The sequence below is a fragment of the Mesocricetus auratus genome, unplaced genomic scaffold (genome assembly GCF_017639785.1).
Source record: "Mesocricetus auratus isolate SY011 unplaced genomic scaffold, BCM_Maur_2.0 Super-Scaffold_4256, whole genome shotgun sequence".
Classification (NCBI taxonomy): Eukaryota; Metazoa; Chordata; class Mammalia; order Rodentia; family Cricetidae; genus Mesocricetus; species Mesocricetus auratus.
In genome coordinates, this window is record NW_024429182.1 from 91,935,420 (window position 1) to 91,950,219 (window position 14,800).

Consider the following 14,800-nt stretch of genomic DNA (forward strand, 5'->3'; position numbering starts at 1 on the left):
CTCTGTTTTGTAGGTTTGATATGTATATAGGATCTGAGTGCTCTTGCCTGAGTAATGTCCTTTTCACTCTCATAAGCAGCTTCACTGGTGAACAGACATTAACTTTTAGAGATAAAGCATAATTTTAAACAGTGTAACCCTCTTCTTGTAAAAAGTCACATGAAGACTCAAAGAACTTTTACCAAGGGCATTTATAGTCACTTCTTCTCTAGCAAAATAAACAGTATTTACTACCTTGGTTTCACTGGGAGAATTTCATTTATAGCAGAAATCTGCTGATGTTGTACAATGATTAAGCATAGAAAATACCTATCAGAAGCCCCTAAAAAGTAGACTGTGTGGACAGCAACCACTTCCCCAGGACTCTCCTCAAGGCCCCAGTGACCTCCTTATTTCTCAGGCTGTAGATTAAAGGGTTCAAAGTTGGGGTGACAACAGTGTAGAAAACAGAGAGGATGTTTTCTTGTTTGGGACTTAGACAGGAACTGGGTAGGATATACATGACTGTGAGAGCCCCATAGTACAGCCCAACCACAGTCAAGTGGGAAGAGCAGGTGACAAGGGCTTTCTTCCTTCCTTCATTTGAGGGCTTGCTGAGCACTGTGAAAAGAATTAATGTGTAGGAAGCCAGGATGGCAGCAAGAGGGGGTAATAGGAAGGCCACACCCATCACATAAACCATGAGCTCATATGTGGAGGTGTCTGCACAGGCCAGTTTCAGCAGTGGAGGGATCTCACAAAATAGGTGTCTGATCTTCCGGGATTTGCAGAAGGGATACTGCATGGTGTGGATGGTATATCCTAGAGCACTCAGGAATCCCAGAATCCATGATGTCGCTACTCCAAGCCAGCAGATGCTTGGCCTCATGAAGATCATGTAGTTTAGAGGATGACAAATGGCTACATACCTGTCATAGGCCATGAAGGCCAGAAGGAGGTCCTCTGCACCACCCAGTGTCAGTGCCAGGAACATCTGAAGGGCACAGCCCCCTAAAGAAATAGTGTTGTCTTTGAGCAGAAAATCCATGACAGCCTTGGGAATGATAATCGATGTGAGAAAGAAGTCTATGAGAGAGAGCTGCCCAAGCAAAATGTACATGGGTACATGGAGCTGTGCATCCATGGTGATGACCAGGAGCAGCAGTCCATTGCTGGTCAGAGCCAATGTGTACAGGGCTGTGATCATGGCACAGAGCAGTTCAGGATAGCCACTGTCATCCAGAATCCCCACCAAAATGAAGGCACCTCCCAGAGTGGAGTTCCAGGGTTCCATTTTGTGTCATTTCTTTAGCTGCCAAAATAAGTTGGTTCAGTTCAGTTTTGCTAATATACATCTTGGTTTTGTAAACTCAGAATTCACTCAAGATGCTCAGCATGACTCCAGTAAGATGACATTTTTCCTACTAGTATATAGTTTTGTTTTTTGGTTTCCAAATTTCTAATTGGTAATTGTATCTTGAAGAAAGGTTGAAGAAAGATTCATCTAAGTGGAAATCACATATCATAGCAATAATTTAAAAATAGGTTGTAATCTGATGAAAATATTATACAAGATAGTAAACCTGAAGAAATATCTTTCTAGGAGGACCAAACTTTGTCTTTTTAAGATTAACAAAATACCCCAGTAAATTTGCTTAGTGCTTTTAGTATTCCAGTTTGCTTTCTGCCTAGACATATGAATTTAAATTAATTTAAATATGAAATTCTCAGCTGATATAGAGATGCGATTTTAATAAATGATTTCTGTTGTTTGTCCTCTTTTCTGTTTTTTTTTTGTTGTTGTTGCTTTGTTTTGTTTTGTTTGCAAGATAGGGTTTCTCTGTGTAGCCCTAGCTATCCTGGAACTCACTCTGTGAGACCAAGCTGGCTTCTAACTCACAGAGATATGCCTACCTCTGTCTCCTGAGTGCTGTGACTAAAGGCATGAGCCACCACCACCCAGCTTGCATGTTCTTACGAAAGGTCTTTCTATGTAGTCCAACAAGAACCTTTTTGCTTCAACCTTTGCTTTTGTTTGTGATTTAATAAAGCTTGTCTGAAGGATCAGAATGCAAACCTAGCCACAGTCATAGAAGCTGGATAGTGATGGCATAGTCCTTTAATACCAGGACTCAGGAGACAGATACAGATGTATCTCTGTGAGTTCAAGGCCATCCTGGGCTACATGGGAATGAATCAATCTAAAAGAGTAGCAGAATTCATGCCTTTAATCCCAGAACTAGGGAGAGGTATATAAGGAAGAAACAAAGGGTCTCACGTAAGATTTAGCTCCCAGTCACAGGGAAGACAAGATCTCCATTTCAGACTTGGTAGAGATAAGAGTTACAGTTGTTTTACTTCTCTGACCTTCAGCTTGAATCCCAATATCTGCCTGTATTTTTTTCATTATTCATGCTACACTTTGCAGTGCTGGCATTTTAAATATGCACCAAACTGTTCATATCATTTTCTACATTTTGTAAGTCCATATTTGTAAGACATCTCATTTCAAGAATACAAGGTTTTCCACATTAATTACCTATTACAGATCCCCACATTCTCCATGAACCTGAAAGAAGAGCCTATATAAAACTAGGGGAAATTAAGTGTGAAAAGGTATTGGGGATTTATAGTTAAACCTTTAGGATCAGTGTGAAGATTTTTTATTTTAACATTATTACACAATGTGTATCTGCAAAAACATGGAAAGTTCTGTTTATGCTTAAGGGATATGACAGAATTTCACAAAGGAACAAGTACTTTGTGATATAATCTGCCCAAATAATCCTATCCTAAGATAGCCATTGATTCCAATGCCGATACTCTCTCCTATAAGTACACATCATTTTCACTAGATAGAAAGGGAACAGGAATGGGGGACCTTCCTATCTGGGAAGCTGCTATTGGAGCTGGGTGCCAACAGCCATGAAGAAGCCAACAGGAGGAGTGGTCTAAGATTGACAACAATATTGCTATACATCACAGAACTGGGCAGATGAAGCCAACTCAGAGCATGAAGTTAAAATGAATGTGAAAGTGAAACTTTTTTGAAAGCCAAGTAGCCTCATCTTGATATGTTTACATTAACATTTCATTAGTCTATATTGGATTCTCTGGGGGCCAATACTATGTCGAGAATTAAAAGATATGAGAATGTGAAACAAGCATCTCATTTTCAAGAGGTCCTTTGAAGGCATTCATCTATCTGCTAGATATTATCAGAAGCCTGGGACATCTATGGGGTCTGAAGGTCTGTTCTGAGATTCCTACCAGGAAGGAGTTACTCAGGTTGTAACAATTACATGGAGTATATCATAATGATACTTTCTTATTCAAAAAAATCAAATAGATATACCAAAAAAACATGTATTCAATTCACTAGAAAACAACAGATGTCAGGTTATGTCTTTAGGTTTGCTTGAGACTCTAATTCTTGACTCAAAATGTCTAAAAGCTACATATGTCTTTAAAAGAAATAGACAGGCATTGGTGGCACATGCCTTTAATCCCAGCACTTGGGAGACAGAGGCAGGCAGGTCTCTGTGAGTGCAAGGCCAGCCTGGTCTAAAGAGCAAGTTACAGGACAACCTCCAAAACAATGCAGAGAAACCTTTCTCAAAAAAACAAAAAATAAAAAATAATAAAACAGATGAAAATTCCTTACCTTAGGAGGTGAGAATCCTAGCTGCCTGCTCTTGGATTCACATTGGACTCTTTGGCAATTGAGGGTGTTTCATTACAAACAGGGAGGTCAGGTGTGATTTCCTTCAGCAGTTTTCAATTTGTTTAAAGTTTGCTAAGTAGGTGCAGTAAATTAGGAATCAAACTAATTTCAGGTGTCAGGGATGTGCTATTAGTTTCTTTCATCTGTAGACATCACTGGAAATAGCTATAGGGACAACCAAGTAGCTAATAGGTTTTGGCCAGTGTACCATGCAGCAAAAAAATCTACCTGAACAGAATTACTAGAAACTGTAGGCTCAGCAGCTTGCATGGAGGAAGCTCTAGCTTCTGGTCAGTCTGTTCTCGGGTGTCATGTTGTGGTTACCATGTTTCTGCTGCTGTCAGGAGCCAATATCAGAGTTGTAGGAAGGAAATAGAAAACTTGATCTGATACTCAAGGGGCCCTGTCTTCTGCCATTAAACATCTCTGGGACTAAGAGTATATCAGAGTCTTGTCTTCTATTCCCAAGACCACCTCGCTTCATTTCTTGTGTATATCTTTAGATGGACTTATATATTTTCACAAATGACCTCCTTGAAAATGGTTATCTTGGAAACAAGAAAGTTAATGAGTTCTCTTGGGAGTGTTTTCTGGATAGCTTTTCCTGAAGACTTTTACACAAGTAAGTAGAAGGAAATCCATCCAGTACTAGAGATACAGAGAGTCAATATTAGTTAAAATCATTTAAATTCTTTCAGATATAAAATTCCCACTATATAAAAACACTAAGATAACAATGGCCTACCAGTGGCAGTAATAGGACAGTAGAGATTTGTCTTCAAATATGCTTAGAGATAGTCTGGGTTACTGAAGTCATCCACAGTCCCTGCTGGTGCCACTGGGCCCTATTTGGTTAAAGACACCCACTGGCCAGTCTGTGGTACCCACATTCCTGGTAGGCTAAAGGCATACACAGAACACACCAGTGCTGGGAGGCCCCATAAGATATATGGTAGAGAAATAGGAGAGTAAGTGACAAAACAGTTCCTCTGCTGTGGATATGGGATAACTGAAGAGATGAAGGCAGTGAAAAATGGGCTGATGTGGGTGACCTGCTTGCCACTTAGGGCCAGGGTGACATTTGGGCCTGGGCCACTACCAAGGTTTCTGGGTTTGTGGTCCTACTGAAGCCAGGGTCTGTGTTGACATCCATGACCTATATTGCTACCAAGGCTACTAGGATGCCTGGGTTCTGGGCCACAACCTGTGGCTACATTAGTGTCCAAATGATTTGCAGATGCAAGTGTCCTTCTCTATCACCTGGGTCCATAATGTCATCCACATATAGGGCCATGTCTGGGTCCATGGCTCTATAGCAGTCAGGCTCTGAGTTGATGTCCATGCTTTATGGTATCACTGAGGGTTGTGCATATGTCCAGGGTCACCTGACACCATGTTGGTGTCTGGGGCCATGCTGTCACTGGAGCCATACTGATCTGGGTAGCTTGTACTGCCACAAGGACCATGGTGATGTCTGGGCGTGAGCTGCTACTAAGGGCATGTCTGAGTCCATGTTCCTGCTGCATCTACAGTCTGTGTCCATGTCAGTGGTCAGTGTTACCAGAGGCAGTCATAGGAAGCATGCATGTTGAAATCTGAGGACCATGCTGTGCCAGGCCCAACCTTCAGCAGCCCTGGGATGGCTAGCCTTGGCCCTGGCCCTCCTGGACACTGCAGTTGGAAAGTCAGCCTTGCCCCCCATGGGAGAGCTGGCCTCCCATCTTCAGTGCGGGCATGGGAGAGTTGACTCTAGCCCCTCACCTTTCTTCCCACTCTCCACAATGATCCCTGAACTCTAGGACAGATTGTGTGATATAAATGTGCCCTTTAGGGATGATCTTTCTGCAGCCTCTTATTCTCTGTACCTTGACCAGTTGTAGGTCTGTTAAACATTTACTGCAAATAGAAGAGCCTTAGTGTGTGTTGAGAGATTCATTGATTAATGGGTAAAATGACATAGTTGAGTCTGTTTAATGTCATTTAGCAGTATTATAGTAGTAGGTTCTCTCTTAGTGCCCATGATCTGTCTAGCCATAGGTTCTTGGCCTACTAATGATATAGGTTTTATCTTTTGCATTTCTTCTTTCGATAATTTCCTGTTCAGTTCTTTAGCTCATTTTAAAATAGTTTTATTTATGCTTTGAGAACTTCATGCAGTCAAACAGTGTCAAAAATCTATCCACAGTTCCTCCCTTCTAATAAATTCCCAGATCTACACATCAAAGCTCCCTTGTGGCTTCATGAACTCTTTATTTTAATCACTGAGTTCAATTAGCACTCTGGTACTGGCATGGATGTGAAGACATCCACTGAAACATTTTCTTTATATCCAAATAAAATACCATTATGTATATGTGACAGAGTTTCATTATCCATCTATCCATTGAAATGTCTGGGCTGCTCCCATTTCCTAGCTATTGTGAAGACATCATCAATGACCTTGAAAGAGCAAGGACCTCTGCAGAATAAAATAACATTCTTTCAGTATAGGCCCAGGAGTGGCACGAGCATACGAGTAGTAGTTCTGTTTCTAGTTTTGTGAGAAACTTTCAGACTACGTTTTAAAGTAGCTACAAAAAATATATACTCACTAAAAGTATGTAAGTGTTCTCTTTCCCCATATCAATGCCAGTGTTTGTTGTCATTTGTATTTTTGATGATGTCTATTCCAACTCTGATCTTAACTGATACAAATTCCATAAAATTATGCATATGTATGGAGTTTCTTAGGACATTTTGACACATGTACATTACATAATGTTCACATATCACACACACGCACAAGAATATAGTAAGCCCTTTGAAATTATTAATGTATCTCAAGATGTTCTTGGGGAAAAATAGAAAAGCACAACTTTGTTATACCTGTTTGATTTTATTAGTCACAGTTTAGAAGCATAAATTTTCACTTAAACTCCCATTACTGCCACAGATGGAGGAGGAATAATGGAGGAGGAGAACAGAAAGAAACGGGCAAAGGGGGCACCCATGCACAGAGAAAAGATACAGGACATCCATTAAAGTTGATCCTTAGAAATAGAGTAAGACTTAAACATAGTTAACTTTTATCAAGAGGGAATTAGATGAAACTGTCACTATCAACACTAATTTTACCAAGACTAGTTGCTTTAAATTTCATGCAAAGGTCAAGAACCTTCTCCTACTGATAGCTAAGAAACTCATATATAGATATTTTCTCTGGTCTTGATCTAATATTAACTTAAAAAACCACAGGTCATGTCTAGGGGGTGATACATTTGGAAACTTTAAGCAGGTACTTTGGAAAATGAAGGTTAGCTTTTAAACCTATAAAAAGTCATTGTAAGCAGGGTAAATCATATTCTATAAATATCTCATGAAGAGAAGTGTCAAGAACCAAATCTCTAAGAAAAAGATATATATTTTTAGTGTTTTTTACAGAGAAAATTTCATTTGTAGAAGAAATCATCTTATTTTGAGGAGAAATGGTTAGAAGGGAGCCATTAGAAATACTTAGAATGTAGAGTATGCTGGCAAAACTCATTTTCCCAGGACTCTCCTCAAAGCCCCAGTCACTTCCTTATTCCTCAGGCTATAGATGAGGGGGTTTAGAGCTGGAGTGACAATTGTATAGAAAACAGAGAAGATATTGTCTTGTTTGGGGCTGTGGAAGGAGCTGGGCAGAACATACATGAAAGAAGCACCCCCATACCACATCCCAACCACAGTCAGATGTGAAGAGCAGGTGACAAGGGCTTTCTTCCTGCCCTCACGTGAAGGCATGTAAAGTACAGTGAAAAGAATTAGTGTATAAGAGGCAAGAATGGCAGTAAGAGGGAGAAGTAGGAAGATCACACCCATCACATAAACCATGAGCTCATATTTGGAGGTGTCCGCACAGGCCAGCTTCAGTAATGGAGGAATCTCACAGAACAGGTGTCTGATCTTCCTAGATTTGCAGAAAGGATATTGCATTGTGTAGAGGGTATATCCTACTGCACTCAGAGATGCCAGGATCCACAATATGGCCACCCCTAGCCAGCAGATCCCAGGCCTCATGAAGAGTGTATAGTTCAGAGGATGACAAATGGCCACATACCTGTCATAGGCCATAAATGCCAGAAGGAGGTCCTCTGCACCACCCAGTGTAAGTTCTAGGAACATCTGAAGGGCACAACCCCCAAAAGAGATGGTATTGTCTTTAAGCAAAAAATCTAAAACAGCCTTGGGAGTGATAACTGATGTGAGAAGGAGATCCATGAGAGACAGCTGCCAGAGCAGAAGATACATGGGAACATGGAGCCGGGTATCCACGGTGATGACCAGGAGAAGCAGTCCATTGCTGGTCAGAGCCAACATATAAAGAGCTGTGAATGTGGCACAGAGCATTTCAGGGGAGCCACTCTCATCCAGAATTCCCACCAAGATGAAATCACTTCCCATGGTGGAGTTCCAGACTTCCATTTTGTGCAGCCTTCTTGTCTTCCTAGGAATAGATAGCCCATTGAAATCTTGCTAATATGAACCTTGTAATATCAAATAACCACTGTGATTCCAATAATATGATATTCTTTCCTATAGGTAAATATATTTGCTTCTCAATATACAAACATGTAGACCTCAATTCTAGTCGACCTACCTACTCTGAGCATATGCTAACAATATCTAGTAGCTAAACATTATTAGACCACCTCTCAGAAGTAATGCCCATGAAATTCTACCTGAAGAAGAATACTTTAAGAAGATTGACTGTAGCACAAATAATAAAAACTCAGAGACAGATATTGGGATCAAGCTGAAGACAAGAAAAGCAAAGCAACCAGCCAGTATCTCTTACCTCTCCTAGGGCTGAAATGGAGATACTTATTCCTTGTGACTGGAAGTTGAATCTCTCATGAGACACTTTGCTTCTTCCTTCTATATCTCTCTAGTGCTGGGATTAGAGGCATGAGCTCTGTTACTCTTTTAGCCTGAGTTACTCTCATGTAGCTCAGGGTGGTCTTGAACTCACAGAGATTCATTTGCCTCTGACACCTGAGTCCTCAGATTAAAGGCGTGTGTCACCACTGCCCAACTTCTCTGGCTAACTATTGTGGCTACCTCTGCATTCTGATCTTCAGTGGCTTTATTAGATCATAAACAATATATCTCCACAATCGACTACTTCTCTGTTAAGAGTAAAGAAATACTCTGTCATGCATGCACTTTAGTGTAACTATTTGGTTAATGAGTTAGATATTCTAGTAAGTTTCCTGCATAGACATTATTCAAGTGTGAATTTCCACCTCCAGTTCTTTTTCTTTCTCCATATTTCTTTGTTGTTATTGCTTTGTACATTTTGACAAGATCTTTCTATATAGGATACCTTCAAATTATGAACCTCTTGACTCAACCTATCAGATGCTGGAATTTTAGACAGAAAATCACCCAGCTTATTTCCCATATTCATAATTCCATATTAATTTGAAGCAAATACCACTGGAATATCACAATTTTTTCATATTAATGACCTCTGTTGCCCAGTCATACATTCTCTGATAGCAAACAGTATTGTATTTGAGAAAGTATTGATCTTAGACTTAAATTTTGACAGTGATGTGAACATATCTATTTTAATAGATTGTTATATAGAGTGTACTTGAGAATAAACAGCAACATAACATTTAAAAAATGAGTCTGTGTCTTGGAGAAAAAATGAAAAAGGAACTAATGAACAGATATTCTGTGTTGTAATTAACCCCATTACTCCTACTCTGGATATAACCATTGGCCCTGATGTTTGCTTACCCTGCTACGAGTGCAGAGCATTTGCACTAGGAAGAAGGAGCACAAGGACATGAAGAGCTTCCTTTCCTGTAAGTTACTATTGGTACATAGTGCCAAAAGTCATGGAGAAGCCAATGGGAGCAAGAGTCTAAAATTGACAGAAGCCTGTGTTGTATATCATCAAACTGGACAGATAAAGCCAATTCAACATGTATTGAATCCTTGTACAAATCATTTAGGCATATCATATATATTTACATTTCATTAGTCCCCAATGGCTTCTCTTGGGGTCATTGGTACCCTAACAGTTGAAAGGTATGGGAATATGAGACAAATATCATCAGTTCAGTTGGCACTTTGAAGGTATTCATCATCAGATGATAGGCATAATCAGAATCCAGGGACATCTACAGGGTCTAATGATAGGTATTGTGATGCCAATGATGAAGAAGGTACATAGGCCCAGGCAATGCTTTTAATATTCAAAATATCAAAAACAGAGAGACTAAAATGGTAATGAATTCAAGGTACTAAGGAACCTGATTGATACAATAATTTAAATTCTTACAGTTTGCTCTACACTGATTTTTTTACTCAAAACACATAAAAGGGGGTTACATACTTCATTTATGTAGATACAAATTCCTTACCTTGTGTGTCAGAAGCCTAACTAACCACTCCAGTTTCCCTTGGGGCTTCTTAATGTTTGTGATGTTGCATTACAAATGAAGAAGACATGTAATATTTTCCCAGAAGTTTTCAATTGCATTTAGCTTTGACTAAGTATGTTAAGCATTCTTCCAATATCAGGTGTCAGGGCTAATTACTTCCTTCCTCTCATCTATAGATGTGCTCGGAAGATGGCCATAGGAGCAACCGGGTGGTTAACAAACTTCAGGTAGTGACCTATGGAGCAAGAAAATGGCTTTCCTGTTCTACACTTAAGAATTAGTAGAAACAACTACCATTTGATAGGCTGCATGGATGCAACCCCTCCAACTTCATGTACGTTTTCAAACTATTCTTGGATCCTGATGTTCAGGTTTCTCCTGTCTGGTTGCCATCCAGAAGCGGAGATCAAATCTTCACCAAGCAAGTAGAAATTCAAAAAGTTCTCAATGCTCAAAGGTTTGTGCTGTTCTACACCTAAATGTCCCTAAGGGTGGGAGAAAGCCAGGACTTTGTCCAGGAGCAAGCTACTTTGTCTTCTGATCCTATGACCTCCTGTCTGCTTTATCCCATCCATATATTCAAAGGGAATTATATCCCAACTGAAATGGTAATGTTGGTCTAGAAAACAGTAAATTAATGAATTCTCTTGGGTATGTTTCCTGGCTTGCTTCTCCTGAGATATTCTGTCAGTAATGAGCTATCGGGTCCTAAGTTTCTGTCTCCTTTGCTGTGAGCATTTCACACTTGCTTCTTGAGGATTATTCACCTTAGATTTCAAAAGGAAAAGGGACAGGAAAAATTAAGCCTGTGTTGGAAAATAACTGTGAAGAAGTGATAGCTGCAGCTCAAATTGAGAACTTGTCTAGAAACAGAAATATAGAGTGAAAAGTTTGCTCAAACGTTGTCAATCAGAGAGTTGCATAGTAAACTGATTCCATCTGATGGTCACTGCATGCGATCTACATGTAAGCCTGCCTGAATTTGGCTTTTAATTCTGTGATAAAACAAAAACAATAACCACAAAACCAAAAAACATGACCAAGGCAACTTACAAAAGAAAGTATTTTATTTGGGGCTTGTGATTTCAAGGGGTAAGAGTCTATGACTATCATAGTAAAGGGTATGACAGCAAAGAAAATCCAAATTGAGAACCCACATCTAGAGACAAAGAAATCATGAAAATAAAGAAAGAGAAAAGTATATAGAGACAGAGCTAGACAGGCAGAAACAGACAATGGTGAAAGTCATTTGAAACCCCAATGCATGCCCCAAGGACACATCTCCTCCAACAATTCCACACCGCTTAACCAAAGCTGTTCTACCAACAAGAGAACAAGCATTCAAAATGAGTCTATAATGGTAATTCTCTTTCAAACAAAACAGGGTTCTTCCTCCCAGATGACCCTGGCTTATGTCAAATATACAAAAACATGGCATGTACTCTCTCATATATGGATTTTAGACATAGATCTGGGGAGTGCCAGCCTACAATCCTATGGCCAGAGAGTCTGGGAAACAAAAACAAAACAAAAACCCCACCAGTCATCCTATGAGAAATAAAGGTGCAATATCATTCATCCGCCAACCATAATACAAACATCTTTCTTTTCTTATAGTAGATTCATGTAATGTGTCATCCTGTTTTCCTAAACCATTTTGCCTGTGGTGTCCAGCTGGCTAGATAATTTTTGAGTATATTTTAATTTTTACATTCTTAGTCACTGGTAACTACCAGAATACAGTCCATTTGAATCTTGAAGCTATTTGGTTTCTAGCTTTAAATTTTTTTGGACTCTCTTGGAGACTCCTATAGAATCAATGTTGACATCTAAACATCCAGATACTGACTTTGTAACTTTGGGAATAGCTTTGCTAAGAGGTGGGTAATTAAAGGCCAGGGTAAAAGGTATGGCTAGTTGAGCCAGTGTATAGGTCCCACTTGACTGGAAGGCTTGAATAAATGTTTCCTTAAATGTTCCCTTTCCCACAGTGTCACCATATATCAGTTTGGGAGATATTGAGTGTAGGGAAATTGCTATTTTCCTTTTGCTTTAGTCACTCAAGCTATGGGTAAAAACCTCATGATTCCATATTGCAAGAAGAGAATCTACTCCCTGTTATATGAGGCATGAGTAGAGGTGAGGAGATTTGGATGGGCCTATCTATATAATCAGAAACAAGAGCTATAGCCCCTGGCTAATCTTACCTTCTTGCATGTCCTTATCCTGTAGTGAGACAAGTGTGCAGTTTATTTCTGTGGTCTCTGTGTTCTAAGAGAAAAGCATACTACTTGAGGCAATGAGTGTCCTGCCACAAAAACATAACAATAATTCTCATTGAAGTTGAGTACTATAAATTTAGTTCATTCTATCCAATTATTCAAATTTTCATATCTAGTTTTCATCAGCATGGGTATCAAAAGTTAAAAAAAAGGCCCATTAGGTAATAAAGTTCTGTTAGATTCTTTCTAGATTTAATTATAAAAGCTCCCTAGATGACCCATGGGGTAAGACTTACGACACATATGTTTGTCCTTCTAAGTTTCCACATTATACGATTATATATAAATTAAGCAAACAGTTAATGGAAAGGATATTTTAGTTACATTAATTGCCAAGTTTTCCATTGTCTTTGCCATAATAAACAGATTAGAGACTTTTTTCTCAATCTTCATTTCAAAAGGTGTCTTTGTGACAAGATAGTCCATTTTCCCTAGCTACTTTTACCAGTAGCTTATTGGTGTGGAATGTGTCCACCTCTTTCAGCTTTCTGAACTTCAATTTTTGTAATTAACAGCACCAGAAAGGAACATCCCAAGTTAGTTCCAAGATGTTCCTTTTCCAGATTTTTGTTAGTATTCAGTCTTCAAGCTGAAAAGCATGAGCTGGAAATTTTAAGAATCTGGTTCTCAGTTTGCATGATAGGAACATCTGTGGGCACACTAGGATATAGGGGGGCATATTTCTCCTTAGAGCTAAACAAAGCTTGAAGGGCTTCCAGCATCCTGTGGGCAACCAGCTGTGATCTGGGGACTGTACAGTGCACATCCCACCCCAACAGGAGTCAGACTGCCCAGAGACTGCCATCGTCCAAGCACCATTCTCTACCCACAGGATAGGAGGTAAGCATGGGCCTGGTTCTGGCCTGCCTTCTGCTGCCCTGAGCAGAACCACTGGAGACCTGGGGACTGCTCACTGCAAATCCCATTCCAACAGGGTCCAGCCTACCCAAAGACTGCCAAGGAACTGGTACTAGGACCGCCTCTATCCATGCAAGAGGAGAGCCAGGGAGTATTGGACCTGCTTCCACCCACCGGAAGGGAACCATGGTGACATACCCACCAGGGGAGGAAGAGACTCCTTCTGAACCCACTGGAATAATGATTGGAAGGAAACAATATAGAAACACACTCAGCAACAGAAAAATGGATATGACACTGCCAGAGTCTAGAGACTCTATACCAGCAAGAAAGACCTAAACACCCCAATGCAGATGAATCAGAAAAGAATGACTTTAAAAACAACTTCATGAAAATGATAGAGGCCATCAAAGAGGATATGAGAAAAATCCCTTAAAGAAATGGAAGAAAAAACAAACCAAAAAAAATCCAACAAATGCCAGGAAGGGTGGAAAACACAAAGCAAAAATTGCAAGAAGTAATTTAAACAGTGGAAGGGTTGAAAGCTGAAATAGAGACAATAAAAAAAACAAAGTCTGAAGGAATGCTGGAAATAGAGAAGCTTGGCAACTGTTCAGGTACTACAGATGCAAGCATATCCAACAAAATATAAGAGATAGAAGAGAAAATCTCAGTTGTTGAAGATACACTAGGGGAAACAGATTCATCGACCAAAGAAAATCTTAAATCCAACAAATCCCTAACAAAAAATATTCAGGAAATATGGGACACCGTGAAAAGACCAAACCTAAGAATAATAGGTATAGAAGAAGGTGAAGAAAACCACCTCAAAGGGACAGAAAACATAATCAACAAAATCATAGAAGAAAATTTCCCAACCTAAAGAAAGACATGTCAATGAAAGCACAAGAAGCCTATAGAACACCAAAATAGAGTAGACCACAAAGAAAACCCTCGTCACATAATAAGCAAGACCCCAAACATACAGAATAAAGAAAGAATATTAAAAGCAGCTAAGGAAAAAGGCCAAATAACATATAAAGGCAAACCTATCACCTGACTTCTCCATGGAAATTCTGAAAACCAGAAGGTCCTGGCTTTCAGTCACTATAGATGGATAAACAAGGTATTCCATGACAAAACCAGATTTAAACAATATGCATTCACTACTCCAGCCCTACAGAAAGTTCTGGAAGTAAAACTCCAACCCAAGGAAGTTAACTACAACCAGAAAAACATAGGCAATAGATAATTCCACTTTATCAACAGCCGAAAGAAAAACAGGGGTGAAAATAAACACACAATTCCACCACCACCACCAACTCCAAAGGAAACAAAAATTATCAATCAGTGGTGATTGATATTCCTCAATATTAATGGTCTTAATTTGCCCATAAAAAGACAGAGGCTAATAGAATAGATTTGAGGACAGACTCTGCCCCACCAGGACCCCAACCCCCCACCCACTTCCCACTGTGTTCCCCAGGGAGGGTGAAGCCCTCCATGGGAGATCTCAAGAGTCTGTCATTTCATTGAGGGCA

The 14,800-nt window shown here is 39.7% G+C and overlaps 1 protein-coding gene across 1 annotated transcript; it reads right to left on the minus strand.

Moving 5' to 3' along the window:
* Window positions 1-322: 322 nt before the first annotated feature.
* Window positions 323-8,146, minus strand: LOC101834026 (olfactory receptor 2AG1-like). Its single transcript, XM_005075739.2, has 2 exons — window positions 7,782-8,146; window positions 323-908 (listed from the first exon to the last, which is right to left on the minus strand). Exons 1-2 carry the CDS (start codon window positions 8,144-8,146, stop codon window positions 323-325), a joined length of 951 nt encoding a protein of 316 aa, XP_005075796.2.
* Between the last annotated feature and the right edge of the window lie 6,654 nt (window positions 8,147-14,800).

Excerpts from the sequence above, each read along its gene's own strand:
- LOC101834026 (XM_005075739.2), bottom strand. The coding sequence starts at position 8,146 with ATGGAAGTCTGGAACTCCACCATGGGAAGTGATTTCATCTTGGTGGGA. Across the intron at positions 909-7,781 it reads GCATTTATGGCCTATGACAG|GTATGTAGCCATTTGTCATC; the intron begins GTATGTGGCCAT and ends GGCCTATGACAG.